The sequence below is a fragment of the Chroicocephalus ridibundus genome, chromosome 3 (assembly GCF_963924245.1).
Source record: "Chroicocephalus ridibundus chromosome 3, bChrRid1.1, whole genome shotgun sequence".
In the NCBI taxonomy this organism is placed as follows: Eukaryota; Metazoa; Chordata; class Aves; order Charadriiformes; family Laridae; genus Chroicocephalus; species Chroicocephalus ridibundus.
The window spans coordinates 66,307,299-66,333,680 of NC_086286.1; the positions used below are offsets into that span (position 1 = coordinate 66,307,299).

At 35.1% G+C, this 26,382-nt stretch overlaps 1 protein-coding gene across 6 annotated transcripts in view; it reads left to right on the forward strand.

Annotated features, from left to right (window-relative positions):
* The window catches only part of AHI1 (Abelson helper integration site 1), a 94,046-nt gene that overhangs the window by 4,271 nt on the left and 63,393 nt on the right, over positions 1–26,382 (forward strand). For all 6 annotated transcript variants that reach the window (XM_063329537.1, XM_063329538.1, XM_063329541.1 and 3 more), the window contains exons 3-15: positions 757–878; positions 7,608–8,218; positions 8,784–8,941; positions 10,017–10,230; positions 10,986–11,178; positions 12,674–12,769; positions 14,262–14,447; positions 16,671–16,823; positions 18,955–19,087; positions 20,047–20,170; positions 22,946–23,175; positions 24,568–24,671; positions 25,263–25,381. In XM_063329537.1, coding sequence (XP_063185607.1) covers positions 757–878; positions 7,608–8,218; positions 8,784–8,941; positions 10,017–10,230; positions 10,986–11,178; positions 12,674–12,769; positions 14,262–14,447; positions 16,671–16,823; positions 18,955–19,087; positions 20,047–20,170; positions 22,946–23,175; positions 24,568–24,671; positions 25,263–25,381 — 2,443 coding nt within the window. The remainder of the gene's footprint in view (positions 1–756; positions 879–7,607; positions 8,219–8,783; positions 8,942–10,016; positions 10,231–10,985; positions 11,179–12,673; positions 12,770–14,261; positions 14,448–16,670; positions 16,824–18,954; positions 19,088–20,046; positions 20,171–22,945; positions 23,176–24,567; positions 24,672–25,262; positions 25,382–26,382) is intronic.

A 26,382-nucleotide genomic window follows, 5' to 3' on the forward strand; every position in this document is an offset into this window, starting at 1 on the left:
GATTTTCAAAGTGTTGTTATTTTTTAATTTTTTTTTATTTTAAATTTTGGGGCTTTTGTAAAAATTGTAATTACAATGGTGAATATGCTGTAGCTGAGGATTCAACAGCCTTTGTCAGTGGTGTGCCAGATTGCTTTTTTTAATTCTTTAGCTACAAATTAAGCATTGCCTTGGGGGGCTAGAACACCTACTGCTTCAAGGGTTGAAATACTGCTGATAGCAGTATTGTGATTCACAGAAAGGCAGGGGCTCTCAGCTCCACCTGATTTTGGATCCATCCATGTTCCTGCCTCTTACAGATCTGTTTCAGGGTGGTGCTGCTCTGGATTCCAGGTTCAGTAAGGAACCCAGAGCTGCTGCATCTTCTGGAGACAGTGTGTCACCTTTGTTACCAGGGTGCTACTGTTCATAAACAGCAAGGGCAATAACCTGTCCTCTGCTTTGGCTAGGCCAAGTTTTGTCCCGATCCTGATGTGTGTGCTCTTCAAAGTGTGCTTTCTTCAGGAAACAGGGTAGATGGTGCTGACTTCAGCAACAAGTTGTAGCCTGGTGTGTTTGTACAATGTTGCTGAGTTATCCTTGCGTGGTTTACATTGTCGGTGAAAATTCTTAACTGAATGCTAAGTGAATTTCTTGGTAACTTTTCCCGGATAAAATAGTTCTTGTCCTTTGCAATTTTAAAGGGTGATTATGCACTTTTTTTTAGCAATGGTAATTATTGAGCTAGTGAATCATACTCTAGATTTCTTTTTGCAGTTGAAAGTGAGGCAAAGGCAAAAACCAAAGTCCGCTTTGAGGAGATCTTCAGACATCATGCTGGCCTAACAGAAAAAAAGAAATCAAAGAAAAAGAAGTTTCACTCTCAAGAGAATATTGTGGTGAGTTTGAACACATGCAAGCTTTGTTTGGTTGCCTTCCTTAATGGAAAAAAGATCAGGAAAATGTATTGCAGAAAAGAGGTGTAAGCATTTAAAAAAAAAAAAGTATGATGTACATTTCTGCACATATCCTTTGTTTTTGATGTGGGTTTTATTTGTGTTTGCGTACCAGCAATGCATCCTTGTAATTTGGAGGTATGCCAAAATTATATAGAATACAATACTGGTTAAAAGAAAGTGGTGCATGCAGGCATGCATTCATTTAAAATTTGCCAGTACTTTTTTTTTTTTTTCATTCACGTTTTTCAGAAAAGTTTTAAGTTTTTCAAATTCAGTATTGACTTCAGCGGGAATTTGAGTGATGGGCTAATAGAATTATGGCTGTAAAAGTATTTAATTTTGAGAGTGCTACATCTGTATAATACAGGTACATCTATGTAATACATCTATGAATTAAGAACCGATGAGAATTTATAATAATATTAGAGATAATAATTAATTTTATTCCGTTTCCTAAGAATTACTGGTATAAGAATTTGCAAACAATGTTAAACAATGTGACATATTTTATTTTTTTAAAAATTTGATCTCTGTAATCGGCGTATTTCTGCATGTGCTGAGCTTTGTGTCTGAGTGGTCCTGTGTTTACATGACCACTTAGGCAGTACACACATATAAAGATTTTGGCTTTAGCTTGTGACTTGCAGATTAGGAATGATTCTATCATCCTGACCTTATAGTTAGATGATGTTTTTGTTTGTGGCATATCCGTCATTAAAAGAGCCTCAGAAATTCCTCTGAGTTATGGTTCATGTTGTAGCTTTTTTCCTGAAACCAATTGTTGACTTAAAATGTTTGGAATTTCAAAAGAAAGCAAATTGCTTAAAAGATAAATGTTCTGGGTTTATTTTTCTTTTGTTAGGTGTTATGTTTTCTGTCTTTTTGTCTTACAATTGTATTCATACCAGATGCTGGAAATGAATGTTCGTTCTTCAATACTCATTTAAGACAAAGGAGTGGTATTTTATATAATGTCAGAATATTACATGTATTTATTATATATAGTATATTTGGAATAGTTATATTGAACTTAGTATTGTTATGCTGAAACATGTTTTTGTATTTAGATTGACAAATTGAAGTTGATATTTGTGTGGATTTTTTTTATTTTTGCATTCCTTGAAGTATATCGTATTTAGTCCATACAAAGAATCAACGTGATGTCTAAAATATAGTATAGAAGAGTTAGAGGGTGTTCTTTTCCTTTGTTTTGCTGGCATATGTGTAACAATAAGACTAAATTCTTCCTTGGCTAGGTTTACTTTTTTGATGAAACGTGGGTTTTTAAATCTGTACTTTATAAGTATTTTTGAGCACATAATTTTATGTTCATATGCAACAACATATTACTCATAAATATTTTAAGCTTACTTTGGTTTTAAAATCGGTTTTCATTCCAGAAGTCTCTGATGTAAAACACTAGTGTTTTGGAGTTACCTAAAAACACTTAAAAGTCACAGTGAACTGAATCACGAGTTAATGGTGTACCCACAAATTAAGAAGCGCTTTTAGAATCAGTGTGGAAGCCTAACTTTATGGTTTTGTTGAAGGCATAGATTTTTACCAATCAAAGCACTAAAAGAATAAGAACTTGAGGAGAACGTGTATTGAAACCTAATACTGACTGTTTTGAATATTTTCTCAAAGTGTGGCAAAGTTGCAAGAGCTCAGGTTGGTATTTTCCATGCTGGTTGCTTCAGCAAATAACCAGTCATTTCTTTGTAAGAAAAAAATGTGTGTGGGAGGTTAGGAGGAGGTAGATATAGGAGGTTGGCTGATTTTGTTCCAGTTTTCTTTATTAGAGTTTCACATATCTTGAAATAATGTGAAATTTATCAGTGATGCTTGCCTTTGTGTCATGCAGTTGCCATAAATGGTCTCCCAGTTTTGATCAGAAGCAGCTCATGGTTGAGAGCATATTTCTGCTGGAAATGTTGCAGTCTGCTTCTTTCTTTTGTCTTTACTGAACCTAGCCTTTCTTAGATTAATAAAACCTTTGCCATCATAATCCACTGTTTCCTTGAAACCTGAGTTCAGGAGCTGCAGGAGATTGCTGTGATTTTAAATGATAGAAGTGAAGGTAAGGGGATTACCTGCCCACTTGCCTGCTCTGCTCTATGTGCCGATTGCCTGGAGGGAAGGGAAGCAGCCTGACTCAAAAGGAAAGGCTGATGTCAGTATGGCAGGATGAGTTCAAACTCACAACTGATAGGAATGAAGGGCTTGTAGATGGAAATAGGCATCAGCTGTGGCCAGGTCTGCTTTGTTGTTCAATAGCCACAGGTGCAGTGGGTATGAGGCCTGAAGGCATGGCTGAAAAAACAGGAAATTGAAGAACGTGAATTTGCTAGTATCCCTTCCGGAGCGAACAGTCACCATATTTATTTTTTACCAGTTATGCCTCATATTACAAGTTGTTAGAATGAGGCAAGCCTCAGATCAGGCAATGGCCAGACTGTTTTGCCCAGATAGATTAATCTGTCTAAAGTCAGCATGAAAATGATTGAGTTTTTTTGGTTCAATCTGAATTTCATGGTAGAAAAGGGCATGTTTAACTCAGAAAATGTCAGTGAAGTTTTCTACCAGGTGAAAAGCAAGATGCCTATATATGGAGGCAAGAATTTCTTCCCTAGATTGTAGTCTGACCAGTTTACAATATTGGGATGGGCACACTTTGATAACTAAGGTTTTGTATTCAAGGCAGGACTGCAGCAAATTTATCCATTTGAAGCTTTTCACTTCCTACCTCATTGAGTCCGCTCCTTCCCTTTCTTCATAAGGCCCTGTATGACAGGTTGGACTCTGGAGGTTCATGAGTGTACAGGTAATAGTAGTATAGCTCCAGGCTTGAAAATTCTTCTATTATTTTGGGTAAGATGGATATTTCACAGGTTTCTTCTGACTAATTCAGTACTTTAGCTTCTGTCTTAGATGTAAAACACAACCTGCATAGCTTTGAGGTTGTAGAATTTTCCCAGGGTCTGTTTCATAGCCTGTTTTTTTGCTGTTGTTGAGATTATTGTTGAGATTTCCACTTGGTTTTAGCCCTTTGTTTCTTATATTTAAAATAGGAGAACTGCTAATAGTTGACCATACACATTTTCTCAATGTTTTCTGTTAAAATTTGGTTAAACTTCTCCAAGCTCATCCTATTTGTAAATTAAAGTTCTTCTAGCATCTACATTTTGTAGTCTTATACAAGTAATGGCAGTAAAATTGGTTCCCTAGTGCATTAGAATTTTTTTAAGCATGCCACACAAATAGCCAGCATCACAAGTACATTCATTATCAATTTGGTTGTAAGTAAAGTTTTAAATAAGTTCTTTTACAACCAGTACATATCAGCCCTTCACTAGGCTGGCAATGTCTATTCCTAATTTTTCAAGGTGTGCCTGTGTTACGGGAAGAAGTTCGGGTACCTCTGTAAACCTGGTTATCTGAGTCTCCAGATACCCTGGGCGAAATCACTTGATGTGTTTCCAGGTTCCACTCACACATATTTGAGAAGCCTTTTTAAAAGGGAGTAAGATTATTAGGCGTTGTCCCTGCTTTTAGCGCTGGAACATGAATGGCAAGTAGCGTGACCTGGGGTTGGCTCATAGTGGTACAAGATTTGTGTGTTAGTCCACCTGCAGTGCATCTTGGCTGGAGCCCATCTCTTGCTCCTGTCAAGCCAGTAGTGCAAGCAGATCTGTTCTCAGGGAAGACTGCTTCCTCTACCCTGGTGCTGTAATGTGGCTGTGGAATTGTTTTGAAAAAAAGCCTTCTCATTTGTTCCATGCTTTAAGCTGAAGAGGTCAGCTTCAGGTCAGAAACCTTTTGGAGTTACTCCAGAGACAGGCCTATCCTCTGAGCTGCTTTTCCAGCCTAACTGCTCTTTCTAACTCAGTTCAAGTGTGTTTATATATAGGCGATTGCCCTTAGTTGATCTCTCTCTGTCCTGCGTTTTCAGGCAGAGAATCTAGAACAGTAGCCCTGCCTCTGCCTGCAACCTAATATGATGAATTGATTTTATGAATGTCTTAGCTTTTATTTCATTATTTTGTGACCCCGTCCCATCTTTCCTCTCTATTTAATTATATCATGTAATTACAACATGTGTAAAAATTGGCCAGAGTTAACATCATACAGGCTGAGGAATTTGTGTTTGAACTGCTGAAGCAGCTTTGTGCTGCCTGCAGTATCTATTAATAATGTTCCTGGAATTTGCTGTAGTTTGAGATTTTGTTTTATTTCATTATGAGGGTGTTCTGTATTTTTTTTTCCTATGAGTAAATATGCTATAATTAAGTGACTGTGTACTGCTACTATTCATGACACATATTTGTGGACATATTTTTTTGTTTGTAGGCAAAATAAATCACAAGTTCTAGTAAATATTTCAAGCAAGTTTTTGCAACAGCTAGATTTCTTTGAGGAAATGATTCTTGAATATCAGAGTTATTTTACTTGAACAGGTCAAAGACAAGGGCTTTTTGTTTAGGATTTCTCAAAGAGTTCTACTTCTTGGGCTTAATGGATTAATGTTCTGTCACAGGCAAAAATCAGTATGACCTTAGCTTTGGTCACTGTTGGGTCTTAATTGCCAGCGTGTTGTAACCTTCATTCCTTATACTCTGCAGTTAAAGCTATTCGTAAAAGTGCAGATAAGGAAGTGGACAATCTATTAGAGAGGCTTATTTTGGTTTTTTAGTTTATACAAAGCTTGTTGCTCTTAATTTTGTTACTCTATTCTGTATTTCAAGTTATTTACATGAAATATTCCACATCCTCTTAGGTCATTGACTTATGAATAAAGAGGATGTTACTGGTTTATTTAAGCAAGTAAGAGATGAAGGTACAAAGACAGGTTTTTTTCATAATTTGATACTGAGATAGTTTAAACTATTTTTAGACATAGGATGCTAAAAATAAAGATACTTACTGAAAAGATGTATGAATGGCTTTAGATTTTTCTGATGTATTAGATAAGCATACTTGCATGAAATTCTAGATGCTTTAATTTTTAACTCATACTTTATTAGGACAGTGTCATTTAGTAGGTAGCATTACTAAGTCTAGTCAGTGCATTTTCCTGTACAAATAATATGTTATTAAAATAATACGTTCTCATGTACTTCAAACTTCCCTTTCTTTTTCCTTCCTTCTTCTTCAGTGCTTTCCTTGCTCTCTGTGTTTTCTCTTCAAATGTCAGACATGAATAAAACAAGATACTGATGAAGGTTTGCAGGCTCACATAATTGAGGGCATACAATATGGAGGCAAATGACTTGCACATTGAGCGTTCTATTCCATGACTAGAAGGAAGATTATTCATGCAAGTGGGCATTTTTAAGTCAGGATCCATCCTCCAAAGTGTGATTGCCATTGCAACTTCATTCTCTGTTTTTCCTTTTTATAAGCTTGTATATTTTGGTGATGACTTATTACATGTATTGTCCCTTTTTAAAAATGTTTGGGGCAAACGTGATTCTGTAACTGTAAGAAGTATCCCAGCTAGAAGGGGAAGACGTCTGCGTTTATTGAGGGAGGAAGGTGGTTTTGGCAAAGAAAAGATTGTATGCAGATACTTACATTTTCTCCAACTTTTTTTTTTAAATTTGCTTTCTTTGTGTTTTGAAGTCCTTTCTAATGTTTCATGTGGAGACTCCAGAGAGTTTTGTGTAAGACCACAGAGTAAATGAACCTCAGTGACTTCATAGAAGTCTCAGTCTCCATCAAGGAACGGAGATGTGTTTGTCAAGCTCCTTACAGACTTAGGCCTTAGTTACTTGCTGTGTTGTTTGGAGTTGTTATAGAATCATAGAATAGTTTGAGTTGGAAGGGACCTCTAAAGGTCATCTCGTCCAACCACCCTGCAATGAGCAGGGACATCTTCAACTAGATCAGGTTGCTCAGAGCCCTGTCCAACCTGACGTTGACTGTTTCCAGGGATGGGCCATTACAACCAGGCATTTAGTAACCAGGAATAGAAACCTGAAGGAGGGGGGAAAGTTTACAATGTGTCCCCTAAAAAAAACCCAAAAAATTGTCAGGAGGAGTGCACAAACAAATGCCTTAGCTGAAATTTATCTTACCTGTTTTTACTAGGCTGGTCCTAGATTAACTCTTTGTCATTCTCCTAAGAATAATGAGGGAGGGGAGTTCAACTTTATACATAAAAAAAAAAAAAGTATTCACGGAAATTAGTTTTTCAGTTTTAGCACTTTTAAATATAATTTCATTGTCAAACTTCAGCAAGCAACTTTCAGTAAAAGAGACTACAAACAACTGAGCCTGAAGCCTGTCTCTAACTTGCATTTTAAATGGATGAAAATACATGATTTTGTGCTGTAATCTTCAAGTTTTCAACAGTCTAAAGCGTTGGCATCTGTTTATGGAGTAGACTTGTTGATTTCTTTTTTTACTGGATATGCCTAAAAGTAATTTAAAAACCTAGTGAAACAACATCGAGGATGAAGTGCTGAACCACAAAATGGGATTTTTTTTTCACCGTGAATTTTCTGTTGCCCTTCAATCTGTCTTGTTAATTTTAAACAAGAAAATAACTAGATCTTTGATTTCATTTTACTTTGTGTAATGTTACGAAAGAAATAACATAAAGTATGATGTTTATCCTTAGAACATAATTTTTAGTACAAGTATGTTTTATGTTCTTTTCATTTATAGCTTGACACCTTTAGAAGTAATATTGACCTAGCTAAGGAAAGTGTGAATGATGAAGCAATTATAAACAACACATATAATCCTGAAGAAGAGAGTCCCCGATTTACAAAAAACAAACTGAGAGAGAAGGCCTCAATTGCAGAGAAAATAAACAATGATATTGTTAGTGGAGAGGAGAACAAGCACCCAAAGTCTAACAAGAAGAAAAAGAAATCACTGTTACAAGAACAATTTAATGAGGAAGAAAATGTATATGAAGCTAAATTGGAGAGTTTTGAGAAAAAGATTCCTGATTTTCCAAAGAAGAAAACAAAAAGTAAATCACAAACAGATGTACCTCATCAAGAAGGTGATAGAAAGATTAAAAATTCCTTGACTGAAGAGAGAAATGTAACTGAATTAGATGAGGAAGAAGAGCTAATTCGAGCCTATCAGCTGCAAGTGGCCGAGGATGAGGCAAAGGCAATTAAAAAGAAAATAAGAATGAAACTTAAAGAACAGATGTCTGAATTTACATCCAGTGTTCAAAGCCATGAAGTTGTATTGAACAATGAAGTAGGCAAAAAGAAGAAAAAGAAGAAAGAAGTAGCAGTTTTAAGTGAAGCTGAAACAAGGTACAATGATAAACTGTATACTGTGTGTCTGTGAATCTTAAGCGAAATGTTTCATTTTGTTTTAAGATAGGTGGAAGCTTTCTGATAAACTGTACATATGTGATGAACTGGATGATTCTGTTATGAAAAAAATATTACCAAATATTCTTTCAAAATGCTGTCGAGATTAATATTTAACTCACAGATTCAGTTTAACTTTTTTTAAAAATACCCGCCATTACTATCTGATGTTTATTTTCTGTGGAATTCACTCTCATCTAACTTAATTTTGTGCATGGTTCTTTGGTGATGAGTGATGGCCCTGATCCAGCAAAAGACTATTAGGTTGGCTCTATTCAGATGAATGGTTCTGCAATTATCTGGAAATCAGAGGGAAGAGGGGAGAGAAGTAAAAAAAGTCAAGACACTAATGTTGGAGAGGGTGAGGTGTTGCATTTTCAAGATACACAGATGATGAGTTGCAGAGCTAGAGAGGAAATTTCAAGTGGATTAATAGTGGTAATAAGCAATTCTATCCATATATGCGTTAGAATACAATTGCTGACAGTAGTCCGTTATGTTGCAGTGCAATGTCCCTTTCTGAGCTACAGCATCATCCAGCAGAAGACGGCAATGAAAATCAGTCATTGGAAAGACTACTTACATCAGAAGGACAGAAATTGGAGAAAACCATGGAAAAACAGAAACCTAAAGCAAAGAAGGTTAAAAAGAAAACCAGAAAAGGTTTGCCAACAAAAATATTAGAATGGTGTGCTGCTTTGCTGCTTTATCCAAGTCTTTTTTCTTTTCTTTTTTTTTTCGCTGCTACAGAAATATTTGTCCATAGTAGTAACACAGAAGTGACTGAGCTGTTGAAGTTACTTATGTTTCTTTAGTTACTTAATTGTGCTTTTGTTCTTCCAATTTTGAGGCTAACTTGTAAGAAAGCTAATTTAATGTATCAATCTAAAATTAATTTACTGTAAATATTTTTGAAATTGATAAATAGTTAGAAAGTGGGGTTTTTTAAAGCATAATATTATAATATATACCACATTTACAGTGTATTACTTAGATGCATCTTCTAATTATCTTTTTATTATTTTTATCATTTTTATTTACTTTATGTTATAAATGGTGTATCACCACTGCTTTAACAGTGATGCTCAATTCAAACATAAGGAATACTTTTTTTATGCAACACATAGTCAAATTGGAGAATTCATTTCCTCAAATGTTGTGGAGGACAAAATAAGAAATTAGTCTAAAAAACAGACATTACAGAAATTGATGAGGAGTAGGTCTTTTGATATTTACTAAGTGTGGTGGTCTTACCGTAACTTGTAAATTAGGAAGTTTTGAAAACAATTTTTGCTTCTTATGTTGTTTTTTATGTTAAAAAAAAACAAAAACAAAACAAAAACAACAACAACAACCAAAAAAAAAACAAAAACAAAAACAAAAAACAACAAACCAACCCTACTATAGGCTGTAGTTCAGAGCAGGATATTAACTGTATGGATTTTAAGTCATTGTGGCACAGAAGAACCTATATCAATCAAGAGGAAGACTTCTGTTTTTAAATAAAGATGTTTGTTAATGGGTATAGATTATATTAATGAATACGAATTTGTGTGTATGGTCATATGTGTTTAAAATGCTGCAAATCTGATAATTTTCTATTAACCTATTACATAAAGAACACTTCAAATATTATTGCTTTACTATTGATTCCTAAGGCAATATGGAGCATTTTTACTCCTTTAAACTGTCACTAGTGGAACATAGTAACCTCTATTTACTTTGTTCCAATTTCTAGAAGAAAACACGGAAGCTGCTGCAGAAAATGATGAAGAAATGAAGAATTCAGAAATTTCAACTCAGTCTAAATTTGGTTTTGATGACGATCTTGTGTTGGGAGTTTATATCCATCGATCTGATCGACTTAAAACTGATCTCCTGGTATCTCATCCCATGGTTAAAATCCATGTTGTTGATCAGAGAAGTGGCTTATACGTCAGGAAGGATCATAGGTGATTTTTAATAAACTGTTTCTGTTATCAATGATTACTATAAATACATAGATTCTTCCCTAGAAAATTAAATATGAAAATGAAAATAATGCTGAATTTTAAGCTTGCGAGGTCATTCATTAGTTTCTGCATCTATGGTATAGGTACAGTAACCTACCTGTATACCTACAGTAAATTTGGGTGGTATTTTTCTTTTTCTTTTTGGCACTTTTAAATGCTCTGAACTGCTGTATTGCTCTCAAGGTTGCTATATTTACAGCACAGTTCATTCTGTATTATTTTCAGAGAGAAAACTTCCTAAATCTCAAAAATATGTAGTAGTCAAGATTAGAATAAGTAAGCAAAACTCTTGTAGCATAAATACCATCTGTCTTTTCTGTTTTATAAAAGACCTTTTAAAATCCTGAAATTAAGCTTAGTTCTTCATATTTCTAATTGCTTCAGTTACTTGTTTCCACTGTCATTATGCATAATTTTCCTGAAAACCAAATTTTAACAGTGCTTAAGCAGTAGGCTCCACCATGATCATTATGCATAAATTTGGTAAGAGTAACATGATTGTTAGGATTTTGAACTTCAGCCTGTAGCATTACTATATACATTGGGAATTGTCTTAAATTCTGGGTGGTTTTAGAACTTTTTTTTCTAACATAAAACAAATGGTATCTTGTATCTTTCTTTGCTTTCAGTAGTTGAAAATACTGGTTTTTTTAAGGTGCTATAACAATTGTAATTTTTTGGAAATTTTCAAACAGCAAGAGGAAAGTTTCATCTTATTATGAACAAGAGCAAATAGAGCACATTCTTCCTATTATGACAAAACCATATGACTTCAGACAGTCTAAATCAACAGTTCCGGAGTGGGAAGAGCAAGTCATATTTAATGAGCGTTTTAGTTATTTTATTCAAAATACTGAAGAAAGCCCTTGCGTAATCCTGTTTTTTGAGGTAAGGTTAAATATTTTACATCAAATTTATGCACGTTATGATTTTCTATTTATTTCTTCTGCAGTATATATTTAAATGATTCAGGTGTTTTATTTCAGTTATATTGGGTTAATAGCATAGCCTTAAGATACAGGATTAAGTGGAGATAGCAAAAAGTGTTATTGGTGACTGCAAAACGTTTTTCATAGCAAAAAAAAAACCCACCCTGTTTTGATAGTAGTAAGGAGGACAAAGCTTTTTTATTGAATCAACTGTCAAACTTCTGTGAAAGGCTGGTAAGATTGTTCCAGATCAGGAGGGGTGGCAGCATGTAGGTAGGGTATCACTTTTTCCTTTTTTACATTCTTGAAATCTGAAAAGAAGCTCAAGTACCAGAAACTCAAAGATGGAGTTTGCCTACTTTGTAGCAACAACTCTTTTCCCTTGACGTTTTAGACATCTACTTCTCCTCTCCCATTCTTCGCACAGTAATTATTAATTCTTCCTCCAGTACAACTATGTTTAAAGGAAAAATTGTAAGGTATATATTCAACGTGACTTTAAGCTTAAGTATTTCAATATTTGTAAAGAGAGACTTGGTAGTATTAAGCTGAAAACGGGAACCTAATACAATAAATATTTTTTCATTCCTTGTTTTTTGTATTTCAAATAGATTGTATATACAATATCACCATACGTTTCTTTATGTTCTGTGATACTCATAACGAACACACTTGTAGAGTCCTTAGTTGCTTAACACAAAATTAATTACATTTATATGTAAAGCTTCTTCATGGAAATCATGTTGGTGTTGTGACCAGAAGTATGACTATACTGGAATCATGCTGTTTGACTTCAGTGTGGTTTATGAAATAACAATTTGAAGAAACCATGATTCCAATTTTTTTTGTATGCCAGGTAAATCTCCAAAAGTCACTGACCAGAAAAATGAAGAGACACATGGACATCATTGGAAGTGTTCAAAGTCACATTGGAGAGGGCTTTGAGCAACCTGATGTCGTTCCCATGGCAGGGGCGTTGTACTAGATGATCTTTGTAGGTCCCTTCCAACCCAAACCATTCTATGATTGATTCTACGACATAAGTGACAAAGCTAGGAAAGGAAAACTTGCTTTTTGACTGCCATTTTCCAGCTAGATTAACATACAGCTAGTTTTGGCTGTCATATTTGTGATCTGTATGATTCCCTAGCTATATAGGATTTATGAAAATTACACATGAACACATTTATTAAGGCAGAAGGAAAGCAAGAAGAGGTTTTTTTAAGACCAGACTTATGTTCTATTTTAAAGCAGGTCATAAATAGTCATCAGGTAAATGTATAGGGCTCTGTTATTTCTAATTGCTTATGTGAAAGAAGTACTTGTTTTGTAATGGCTTAAAACTGAAGTCTTGATCTAGTGAATCGCATCTAGCATGTTTTCAATGTGTTTTTTAATTATCGTGAAGTATATATTCGTGAGAAATATATTTATATTCCTATCAATACTTTCAGATCCTTGATTTTCTAAGTATGGATGAAGTGAGAGCCAACTCTGATGTACAAATTCAGGAATGTGGTTTCCGAAAAATTTGTTGGGCATTTCTAAAGGTATTGTAAATATTTAAATGAAGAAACAAAATTTATAAATCTTTCTATTCAATTATCTAGAAGACGCTAACCGCACAAAGTGTGAAAGTATTTTTAATATTTCCAGGCAACAGAGATGGAAAAACAAATTCTTGCTTGGCTCTTCTCTCCTTTCCCTCTTCCTTTACCCCATAAAATTCACAGTAACAAGCTTGACAGTAAAGAATATGTATTTTTCAAGGAAGTATACAATGTATAAAAAAGCTTTTTTTTTTTTTGTTCATATAGTACAGAAGGAGGTTTTCTTTAAGGGTTTTCTGTGTGTTCATGAGATTGTCTCTGCAAAGAAAATGACAAATCCACTGATTTGTGTACCTCAGCTATTCTGCATTCTAGTGGCATTTTCAGTTGACCAGTCTTTGAAAAGACTCTCTAGCCTAACTATAAAATGCCTGTCGTTTTTAATTCCAGAGTTTGAAATGCTGCAGCAATGACATACAGGGAATTTAGCTAGCATGTCATATACCTTTTTACCCTTTTAGGAGAGACTTGAATGTGCCAATTTGGCCTTTGAGAGCTGACAAGCTTTAATTTGCCTGAGGATTGTTCATTTACACCTACCCTTGTGGAAGGTAGATCTTGACAGTCATTGTGCAACCTACAACATGAGAAATACAGGAGAAGATAACGGACTGCAAGTTTAGAGGAAGGGAGAGGGACCTCCATATCATTACATGCAGAGTCTCTTCTCAGCTCTGCCAAAGATGAATCTACTGGAATCAGAGGTCCGGTATCTTGTGTCTGGGTGTATAGCTGTGGGGGCTGTGCATCCAGGCATTCAGTACAGCCTACTTGTGAACAAAGGGAAGGATGAATTTCCAACTTATAGATACAAATAAAATTATGACCTGTTCTTCATTCCTACTGCATCTGTCTGCATTATCCTTTCATCCGTATCAGTCAAAGTAGAAATGTCCTGATAAACAGTGGTTAGTGTTAATGGCAGTAGGTACACTTGTTCTTTAGTTCAATAGAGAAAACTCTTATTTCTTCTAAGTTGGAAAGGTTACTGCTTTGTTGTATCTTCTGTTCTGAGTCAAAGTCTTACCAATGGCCTTTGCTGCAGGGTTCAAAGGGGACAGATTTGGAAGAGGCTTTTTGTGGACTGTCAGTCCTTTGAGATTCTGGTGATTCCAGCAAGCAGTAATTTAAAAAAAAAAAAAAAAAAGGGGGGGTGGGTGGGTACTGCAGAGGTCTTCCCACATACAGGATATTACTGTTGTGCATATGAAGCACGTTTTAAAACTAGGCTGCCATCTAAGCTTCAATCTTGGTGATTTGATCCTGGGGGTGTTTAAGACGTGCTTACTGTATTACCACTTTTGGGGATGGTATATTTCCCCAATGGGAAATTTCAGAGTTTATACTGTAGTTGTTTGAGATATTAGAAATAATCAATGACTTTTATGTTAATGTAATAATTTTTTTTTCCTCTTTTCAATCACCGCTCCAGCTTGTAGGTGCAAATGGAGTTCGAAACATTGATGGAAAACTCCGTCTGCAATTATATTACCCACCTCCAAGGACGAAGTCACATTTGAATGTTGTTGAGGTTTATGACTGGTGGGCAAAATGTCCTAGAAATCGTTACCCATCAACTTTATATGTAACCATAAGAGGCATAAAACTGCCAGATCATGTAAGTTAAATATTTAATATATAAATATATTTACAAATATGCAGACTTTTCTGTAGGAAGTAGTAACCAGCTAGAGTGTGTGAGTGTGTGTGTTTGTATGCATGTTTATAAAAGCTGTACTTACAGTATATAAAATAGCTAGCATATAACTAGCTATAATAAGAACTTTGCATCTTAAGATATGTGTTCCAAACTCAGCCCTTCATACCTATCTTTGAAAAATAGGCATACTTTCCCATCTGCAACTTTGCATATTTTGCCATTGACAGTCAGAAAACTTTCAGGATGCTTTCTTGAAGATTGATATTCCTTCTCATTAGGAGAAATGCCATTTTAAGTCACTGGACTCACAAAGGTGTGTAAATTCTATAAATGAGAGAAGATGTAAGTCACTTAACTCTGATTCCCTGCACCTTCAAGCTATGATGAGTCTTACTTTTTCTCAAATGAAAACTCCTTTAAAGACAGGCTTCCATTGGCGTGTGCAGAGATGTGCATTCAAGATAAATACAGCATTTATTGTTCTACAGTGTCAGTACAATATTGTTCTAGTACCTAATTTTCCATATGTATTTGCAGTTGTCATAAGTCTCTTCTTTCTGTTCATACAATCAAGGGTGATCTGTGGAAGCCTGGTGAGATGTGGTCGAAAAACAAGCTATTCTGTGGGATTAGTTCATATGTTTTGGGGACGTTTTTCTAATCTGTATACTGGAATGACATCTGCAGATCTCTTGCTCAGTCAGCTGCTGAGGTTGTTAGGAATTCTGTGTGCTTTGTTTGAGCAGCTGTGCTTCATCTTTCTGGAAGTGTTCTGAGCCTGTCTTCTCCATGGTCTGAATGTTTCCCTGGTATGTTTAGGTGCTGTCACTGGTTTATAGCTGTCCCTATTTTACAGTCTTCTGTGAAGCTCAAGTGATGTGATGAATTTGCATATCTTCCCGAGCTGTGCTTGACTTGAATCCGTTGACTACTGATATTATTTCTTTCTTTCTTGTTCTGATAAATGCCAGATTTGCCAAGGCTAGGATTGAGCTCCAGATAAAAGCCATAACATGATACAGTTTTCTATGCATAGATTTCTGCTTCCATTTAAGATCTGCTATAGATCCTGCCTTGTCCCCTGGAGGTATTTAAAGACACATAGACATAGTGCTTAGAGATAGGGTTTAGTGGTGGTTTTTGTCAGAGTTAGGTTGATGGTTGACCTAGATGATCTGAAAGGTCCCTTCCAACCTAGGTGGTTCTATGATTCTCCAGAAGGGCTCAGATCTCCCATACCTCCGGCACGGGCTGGTAGATATGAAAATATATGCCTTGGATAAAACAGGGCGAGGAAGTAGACATCTATGTGTGGACAACTGATTTAAGCTGCTAAATTGCTTTCTACTTGCGTGGTAGGTGTCCAACCTCCCTTTTTAGTTACAGGAATCTAGACAGTTATTCACCCTGAAGTGGATACCTAGCAGCTGTCAGCCTGGAAGAAAACAGTAATTTTTTCCTGGTATTCAGCTGTGTTTCTGAAGAGACTTGTTTTAGTGAAATCAATCAGAAATGCAGCTTCTGCTTAACGGCCTCTGTGCCCCTCAGCCATGGGGCTGCTAGGCTGCTTCACGGTATTAAGGCTTCCTGTGTGTTCAACCTTGGTGTAACATGTAAGGTTCAGTAAGTGTACTTAGAGAAGTTTGGAAAGTGTATATGCTTTATCTACAATTAAAATCACAAATGTGGTCAGTCCTCCTTTTTTCTTTGCGGCACTTGAGCAGTTTGTTCAGTACACAGTGCTGGTAATATCTTTTGGTACCATGAATAGGTTTTATTGCCGAAGCAGTATTTTGATCTGAAGGTGGTAGGTTAATGTCACTGCAACTATTTGCATGCTGGAATGCTTTATTTTATACGCCACCTTCACCAGGTAGTAGAGTATTAATAATTTTCACTGACCCGGATAGTTAATAAAAATAGAAAGGTATCAATTATTTGAAAAATCTTTTATACTGTCTGATTGACGCAACTTTGGAAGCTCAAGTTACTCTTGGACTTGCTGGCTACTTTAAATTAAATTTTTGCTATGTAGTTTTCATGTATTCAACTTTTTTCCAATCTCTGTTTTTCAGATGTAAAAATGCAATACGTTTGAAAAATACCTTTTAATCTTTTCAGGTATTACACTGTTAATTATAAAAATGTTTTTTTCTGATACTTAGTTTCATTTGCCTTAAGGTTGCTCCTTCTTTCCGCTCTATGATAGCTGTTCAGCAGGAACAAAGTAGTGCAGCACTGTGTGAGCTCCAGAGCGAGGGATCTAAGAAAACATGTGAACCTATTCCAGAGGAGAAAAAGGAGCCAATTAAATGGACAAGATTGCCTGGACAGGTGAAGTGTTTTTATTTGCTTATTAAAGAAAAATAATGTAAAGACATACTATCTTTTTATAACTTTATTTTTATTACATAAGTATTATGAAGCAAGTCATTCATTAAAGCAAATTAAATAGTACACAAAATACAAAACATAGGGAACTCTCAGAAATAATAGAGGATACTTAGGTTCTTACCAAATGTAAGTGATTTAATAATTTTTTCCCAGAAGAGTCAGGTATTTTTATCTCCAGAATTCTCTAGGAATTTGAAAGAATAGGGCTGTTCAAGTAGTGGAAATAAGACAGGAAACCAGTTCTCAGATTTCAGCTTGATTGGAAATATATTTTCTTGTTTGATTTTTTTTTCTTTTTTCTTCTTCCCTCAGTTGAAGTCTCTTTTTTTTTTTTCACGGTATAACAGAATTACAAAGGAACTTTCATTAAAGAACCTTATTAAGAAGGTTCTTGTCACCTTCATCCTAACTCCTAGATCACTGTATCTAAAGGAAATTAGCAATCATAAAAAGGGAATGTTTTTGCAACTACATATAGAATGTCCCTGCAATGATTTCATATTTTTCTGTAGATTGGTGTTTGTGTCAGCTCATGGTTCTATAAAAATTTGAATAATAAAAGATTTGTTAGCAAAGAATGTTGATTTTTTTTTTTTTTTTTGGTGCCAGACTGTAGTCCTTTACACAGATACTTTCAAAAAGAACACTTAAATACACACAGACTTAATTTTATTTCCCAGTAATGTTTGCTAATAATAAAATAGGAAAGAATAGACAAGACTGTTTTTACAATGGAGATTTTCTTATAAAGAATGGAAGTATACCTAAACGGTGTATTTATGTTAATTTTCATTACTTTTCAGAAAGTTGCCATTCTGAAAAAAACTCAGTAATCAAAACCAAGAGAAATATGATCCTAAGAATGTTTGCCTACCATCATCAAATAAAATGTGGCAGCTCATTTATTCTTAGACTAGTCTATATCCATATTGAAGAACTTTAGTAGCAACGATGAAGTATTTTGTGATGTGCTGTCTTGTGCAAAAGTTTCAGTAGGGTTAGCATTATGTGGCATGTCTATTTGCCAAAGAATATTCCATAGAATTATGAAATATTTGATATATTAATTAAATATGAAATTAATTTTAGATGTGAATTGTAACTACATGACCTGTAAATAAGTTTCTTTTGAGCTGTTTGAATTATTGATTCAACATTGTAATGTTTTATTTTAGAGAGAGGTTAATAAGCAGAAGAAGGCTTAACTGCGTATATAGAATGGATTGGTTTGGGTTGGAAGGGACCTTAAAGATCACCTTGTTCCAACCCCCAATATAGTTTCTAAGAAGATATGTTTACCTTTATTCTGAAGTAAACAGTGTATATTCAATTATTTCATAAGTAGATCTATTTTTATACTTTTAAATGCATATGAATCTGTTTGTGCTCATTTTTCATTCGTAAAGGTAAATCAGGTTTAGGTTAAATAATCACATAACTACTCTGGATATTTTAGTTACCCTTAAACTTTGAATTTAGTTCTGAAGAAAAAGCCCTTGCCTGAAAAAGAGGAAATATTTTGGGAGAGAGAGGAAGGGGGACTATAATACCTGTGCAATTTTTTGAAATGTTTCATCTCCAGTTATGTTTTAAAAAAAATCAAGAATTGAAATACAGATGAGGAATGCTAAAGGTGATTTGGTAGACCAAAGCTTTGATTGTCTGTAGTTAGTCTTCTGAGTTCACACTGCAATCATTAAGTTACAAAAAGTTGTGCTTGGACTCCTTAAACAATCTTGACTTACAGTCTAACTCTACAGCTTATATTATTGATGATAGTCATCATTAAGCACTTCTTAAGATTAAGGAAATTATTTCAAATTTAAATTTGCTTAGGTGTTTAAAACTAGTTGTCTGTAATAATGAGGCAGAAACGAATATACAAACTAGATGTGGCCTAAGTTATGCAGCAGAACTGCCTCTGTTTATAAGGTTGAACTTTTTGTTAAATTCCCTTAAGATGTTAGTAGCTTTTAAAAACTTATGCATGACAAGAACTAAGAATGTGTTTTAAGCATTGAGTAGTTAATATTCATAACTGTGAAATCCCAATTCTTACCTGAAAAGCTAGGTTTGCCGCATACCGAACAAGCATCTGTTTTCACTGCGAGGTGGAGATATGGGCTGTCTCTGTATTTGTTTCTCTCATGATGGGAAAACACTGGCAGCAGCATGTGCAGGAAGGAATGGCTATCCAATTCTTTGTAAGTTAAAAACTTGTTTTGTTGGGTTTTTGTCATATAACTCACATAGTTTGAAATTAAAGGGCAAAAGTTGTATTTTTAAATTGTGTTTTGTAAATTGTTCTGTGCATGAAAGAGCATTGGGGAAAATGCTCTTTCTGTGTTAATAGGGCTGGAATTTGCTTTTCATACGTGGTAATCTATATACAGTTTGGTATGAAATCACACTATTTTGGCGCAGATGTCTAATGGAACTACTAAATCAGTTTGCAAAAGGAACATATTTTCTGATAATAAGGTTCTAAGTGAAATAGCTTCTCCAGCCTTCCACCACATGCTTTTTGTGTACGTTTTTCTCATAACCTGTCATGAAAATTAGATACTTGGAATGCTGTCATCTCCAGACTGACTGCTGGAGTCTGCTGTCTTCTATGGTCTAGTTTGGTTGGAACTATAAATCTTCCTTATTACTCAAACTTGGAGCTGCTTCTTCACAGTAGCCTTAACTGCATAGTTCTTAAACCCTATGTAAGAATTTTGAGATTTAGAGAGAATAGTATTTCAAGTGTGCACAAAGTAAATTTTTTAAATGCAATGAACAGTAAATCTAGATTCTCTTATTACACAGCCCCAGAAAATGATCTCTGTGTTAATCTGGTTTAAATATTGGTTGGTTAGCTGTCAAAACAAATTAAAAAACAAAATTCCTAATCTGGTTCTAATAATTAAAAGCAAGTAGGCTGTTTCTTAAGGGTTAAGACACTTGTGACATCCATGAACCACTAGATGGAAGTATATGCTTGCTGTCTATGCATATCTAGCAACTATTTGATCTTGTTCTCTGAAAATGATAAAGAAAATTAGTTGACTTTTGCTAGCAGAAACTTGGCCCAAGATTAGACTAAACTTTGCACAATAATTGCATATTATTGATTGTAAATACTTAAAAAAATTTTATTTTTCCATTTCGACTTCACTAGTGTATGAAATTCCTTCTGGACAGTTCCTGAGAGAATTTTATGGTCACCTTAACATAGTGTATGATCTTTGTTGGTCAAAAGACGATCAATACCTTCTTACTGCATCCTCTGATGGCACTGTCAGGTCAGTATGATGAAGTTGTTCTGGCAGATAGCATCAAGCATAAAAGAAAGTGGTCGAGTTTCATTTCTTACTAAAAGATGTGCTATAATGTTTTAATTAAAGATTTTAGTGCAGTGTGACACGCTATAATATTATAAAAAATATTATGGAGTTAATCACTTACACTATATTTACTATATTAGATTCTAATATATATGTATTTGAGATGACAGCTTTTCCAAGCTTTCCAGCTGTAATGTCTAAATCTACAGTGCAGAAAAAAAAAAAAGACTTTGTATTTCCAAAAGTCACTGAGACAGTTGCAGTATTCTATCCTTGGAGAAACTGTGGTATTATGAATGCAGTATTAAGTTTGCAAATTTGAACATGAGGCAGGAAACTGAAAATTTAAGATTCAAGTAACATGTATAAATTGGCTGCACTGTACATATATATGTAACTTTAATTTTTTTTTGTACACGTTTAAATAATTCAACTTAAATTGCTGTAAATGTAATTTGGTAGTATTATTTCTGAGACTGAAAGTGTACGCATTTTCCTCTACAATTTAAAAGTGTACTTCAACACAGTGTTAATGTTAAAATACTAATCTGTTTGAGGTTTAAAAGCAGAACCCTCAAAACTGTAGAAAAACGTGAAAGTATGGTTGTGACACGGCGTAATTTTATTACGAGCAACTTCATGGGTTTTCATAGGGCTTTTTTTTTTTTTAGCTCTTCAGATCCCTATCTCTTGTTTCTGTTATGCAACTCAGTAATGCTACAGGCAGTTGCATAATTAAAATGCCAGAAGAATTGTTAAATGATATATTGTATGTGTGGAACTGTTTTCTTTTTTTTTTTTCTGCTTATATGTAGGAAAAAATATTTTAACAGCTTGTCCCATGTTTTTGCTTTTTATTTGGAAGCAGATTAAATATTTTTTTTTATATTGAAGTAAATATCAATTTCAGTCATTTATGCTACCTGTAAGAAGGCCCAGCTGTTCCTCAGTTCTTGAATTTGTGGCAGCAAGTTGAAACTGTAGTGGTCTGCCTCCTTTTCTGTGTACTATGCATAGTCACTGTACAAGTTGTTAGTTCCTGTATTTATTGGCCATTGCCTTAAGCTCCTTAAAAAGTCTCAGTTTAGGCAAGGAGTTTCTTCTTTATCCCTTTCATATCGGGAGCATTTTGCCATTGAAACATGGTAGAACTGAAGGATGAGGACCAAAAGGCACCCCATTGCTTTGAAGTTGTCATCAGTTTATGACCTGGGTTATATCTCAGACTGTGTTCTAAGGCAACTTGAAGGGAAATGTAGGAACTAATGTGAATCCTTCTTTATATAGTGTTTTGTATGTTATCCTTGAGCCTTCCCAAGCTTTGTGAGCATTATTTGTGAGCAATAAATTAACCTTTATGTTGTTAGAGCAAAACCATTCTAAAAGATTGAGGTGCTGGTGCAGGTCTAGGGAAGGTCAATGAAGCTGGTGAGGGGTCTGTAGCACAAGTCTTATGAGGAGCAGCTGAGGGAGCTGGGGTTGTTTAGCCTGGAGAAAAGGAGGCTGAGGGGAGACCTTATCGCTCTCTACAACTACCTGAAAGGAGGTTGTAGAGAGGTGGGGGTCGATCTCTTCTCCCAAGTAATAGGCAATATGACAAGAGGAAATGGCCTCAAGTTGCACCAGGGGAGGTTTAGACTGGATATTAAGGAAAATTCTTACACCGAAAGGGTTATTAAGCGTTGGAACAGGCTGCCCAGGGAAGCGGTTGAGGCACCATCCCTGGAGGTATTTAAAAGACGGGTAGGCATAGTGCTTAGAGATATGGTTTAGTGATGGTTTTTGTCAGAGTTAGGTTGATGGTTGGGCTTGATGATCTGAAAGGTCCCTTCCAACCTAGGCGATTCTATGACTCCTTGTTACCTTTGCACATTAATCGCTATACACTAAGGGATTGCAATTTTGTAATGAACACACCTCAGAGTAAGCTTACAATTCTTCAGTAGCCACCGGAAGTAGTGACCCCACCTGGAAGGGTGGCACTCAAACAATTAAATTCCATATTGTAACTGACCGCTCTCTGAAATGTGCTACCCACATGTATTTCATGATCCAGGTACCATTCCATTCTTTATGTACTCATCTTTGGGGAAGGCTCAATAATAAAGTATATTAGCATCAAACGAAAAACACATCCTAAGCAAAATCTGATCTTACAGCTATGGGTGGTGAAGGATAGGAAATAGATGAATAGTAAGAACTGAATTTATGTGAAGAAAACATCCTTGAGATCACAATCACTGTGTGGTAGGTAATTGTTCTTTTAAAACTTTCTGGGGTTTTATTTATATTTAGAGGTCCTAGGTGTTCCTTTGTGGGTTTTTTGTTCTGACTGTTTTGTGTTTTGTTTTTTGTTTTTTTTTTTAAATGGGTGATACCCCACAAGGTCTTAACAATTTGTTTATCACTCCTGAAAAAAGGAAACTGGATCCATTCTATGGAATTCTTTATGCATGTTTTTAAATGTGCAAAATATCCACTAAATGAGTAATTAGTCATGAATTTACTTTGAAGACAGAGTACTATGTAAAGTAGTAAATGTATCTTAATTCTTGTTAGAAAGTACCATATTAAGGGATTAAATATAGGTGAAATAAAGTGGTAGGATAAACAGGTGGTGTTAAGTGTTTCAAGCATTTGCCTCTAAAACCACTAGCACAAAATATGGCATCAGTTATACCTGTGTGTGTGATTGCTTTCTACAGTAGATATCCTAACATGCTTTCATTTTAGAATGTGGAAAATAGAAATTGAGGCGGCATCTGCAGTGAGAGTTTTCCCTCATCCTTCGTTTGTTTACACTGCAAAGTACCACCCAATTGCTGACTCCTTGGTCGTGACAGGGTGTTACGACTCAGTGATTAGAATCTGGAATGCAAATGTGAAAGAAATCCATGGGCAGCTGCTACAGGAGCTTGATGGTCACAAAAGTTTCATCAACACGCTTTGTTTTGATGCAGAAGGTATGTATTTAGTGTTACTTTTTTCAAATAGTCTTCAGTTGAAGACCAGCTTGAGTGTTACTAGTGTGCTTTATTTCATAGAGGCAATGTGAAATGCTATAATAGAATAGTTGTAGCTGTGTTTGCAATTAATATGTTAGTGTGATGCCTTATTTGGACGAACACAAAGGGACACAATCTCTGATACAAATTGAGAGTAATCAGAAAAGGTAAGTGTAGAAAGGACAGGCAAACAAATGTGTAGTGATCAGGCAGTGTTGACTGGAAAAATTTTGGTCATAGTTTAGTTTTCATTGTTTATGTAACTAGCAATTGTTAGTTAGCTATGGTTTTGTACATACTGCAGCAAAACTTAGCAGAATATAAAGCACAGATGCTACTGTTCAGAGGAGACAAATGGATCAGGATGCAGGTGAAAAGTCTAGCAGTTTGTGTAGAGAGGTAAAGGGGAAAAAAGTCAGGTTTGGCTAAAGAAGTAGGGGGATGAATTATGAGCTAACTTAAAAGCAGAAGCAGGAAATCTGAAACCGGCTTCTAGAGAACTCACAGAACATCAGAGCAGGAGATTGCATGATCAGAACAGTAGCAAAGACAGCTCCACCATATTGTCATTCAAACTTATCAACTCTATATAAAGATAAAAAAAATGAGGTAGCAGTAGTTATATCGTGAAAAGTTTAATGCTAGGCTGAAGAAGTGGGAAGGTGATGAGCTTTTCAACATCGACAGAGTTTGGGAAAAACTGAGAGAAAAGGACAGAGATTTGACCACTGTGAATAATGTTAACTGGTAGGTGAACAGCTGAAAGTGAGTGAGAGAGATGTACTGACATGCACTAGTGGAGAGTGGGAAGAATTGAAGGTGGGTGAATGAATAAGATACTTGGAAGTGTTTGACTTTTTCTGGTATTAGTTACATCGTTAGTAATTAGGTGGTTCCTTTTTTGAGGTATTCACAGGAGTAGGTACTATAAAGAGGAAAGAGTTGCGTTTTTATAAAGAGTAAGTATTTGTGCTTAATTTAAGAACAACTGTTGGAAAACAGTATTTGTTCTTGTTCAAGATGCTCTCAGTGACTGTATAGGTAAGCATTGGGCTATCGTGTGAAGTTCAGTCAGCCATAAATGCTCATTTTTTGCTGGTTCTAGAATATAAGAAAAAATGAAAAAAAAAAAAACAAACCACGAATATTCAGCACGCCAGTACATGACTTATGTGCTGAATCCAAATCTATTGCATCAACTTATGTTATGGAGTATGAGTGAAAGAGAGGCAAGAATTTGTGCTAGCCTATTCACAAAAATAATAGGAAAAAAGTTTCTTGTTCATACACCCTTTTCTATATTTGTTCTTTGTGGTGGTATTCTACTTATAAGACGTTATTATTTCACAGGGCTCCACATGTTCTCAGGAGATAGTTCAGGACTGATAATAGTTTGGGATACACCTGTCAAAGGAAGTTCTCAACACATGTTTCAACACTGGAGGGTTAATAAGGTATACAGGTTTCTTAAACTAGCATTGTAATTTTTATGTGAACTGTTCCAAATCTAGTCATTTATACATCTTATACATTAACTTTTGTTTAACTGAAAAGGTGTGTTTGCTTTAAATAACAGTACGAAAGAGCTGATAGAACATGCTGTAATTCACTGACAAAATTTTTTAATCATTTTGCAACTTCCATTTTTTATATATAAAACGTGAAAATGCTTGAGGTTTAATAGCACTGTATTAACAGATAAATGTTAATGCATTAGCTTTGTTCTCTAGAAACAATAAAATAGACCACAGGCTTTACAAATTATCGTTGTTCATACCTTAGAGGCCTAATGTTCAGTTAGCATTTCTGTCATCAGCTGTGTTTCAGAAGTTCAGAGTCATGGTAGAATCTGCCTTGTGGTTGTGAAAAGTTGATTGCCTAGGATGTAATGCCTTAATACAGGAACAAACTTTTTCCTTAACCAAATAGAATGAAGTGGGCAGATGTGTAATGCCAGAGAAAAATGAATAATAATGTGTAAAAACCTGAGTTTTAAAACAAAGTTAAGTTGGGGTTTTTTTGCTGTATTTTCCTTCTTTCTGTAGGAAATAAGAGAAAATGATATTAAAGGAACACCAATAAATCATTTGGAGGTGCATCCAAATGGAAGGCGTTTATTAATCCATGCCAAAGATAGTACCCTGAGAATCATGGATCTCAGAATGTAAGTAGATTGTTGGTGACAAGTGCGTGTTTCCTTTTTGGTTTAAAGTTTACTTGAGGAAATAAAGTGCCATAAAAATATTGAATCTATAGTTGTGAGAACAAAGATGTCCTAATAATCCAGGACAGCAATACTAGAGTTAGGAAATGGTTTCAAAACACTACTGTGTTACAGACCTTTTGTGTGATATTGGGTAAGTCTTTTAGAATAGAATATCCAAAAATAACTAGATTACTTCGGAGATCAAGGTGGCATGAAGGAGAAGACACTAGTTTCCTAAAGATTGAATTCGCTTTTAAAAATGCAATCTGTGCCTGAAAATAACTTTGAAATTGTAACATTTATTTTTGCATTAGTTTCTTATTGTTAAGACTCTGGGAATAGTATTTTGATGATAAAATGGAATGAAGATTGTTATAAATACTGAAATATGCAGTGATGTAGGTATTATGGTATATTAAGCAGGCAGTGATATATTTTTAACTTAGTTTTTGATGATTTTCTGATTTTTAATAGTTGTGATTGTGATTCTTTAATAATAAACTACAATAAAAAACAAGGCAATTACAGAATCATTTGAGTCATTGAGGTTGGAGACTGTCCAGTCCAACCCCAATAATCAAAGCATGACAGCATGTTATTCAGCGCTTTGTCCACTTGGGTTTTGAATATCTCAAAGGATGGAGAGTCTACAACTTCCGTGAGCAACATGTTCTAGTGTTTGTTCATCCTCAAAGTAAAAGAAGTTTATTCTTAATTTTAAATGGAATATCCTATATTTCAATTTGTGTCCATTCCCCCTTGTCCTTTCACTGGGAGAAACTGAGAAGAGTCTTACTCCTATCAGTTACACACATTGATAAGATGCACCTGAACACTGTCTTTTGGAAAATCACATTAAAGACATAAATGCTCCTTCTAAATAATTGTGCCTAATTTCATGGGTCCCCTTCCTTGCCTCACCACACAGGAAAATCAAAGGTCCCTGGTGTTCTATGTGA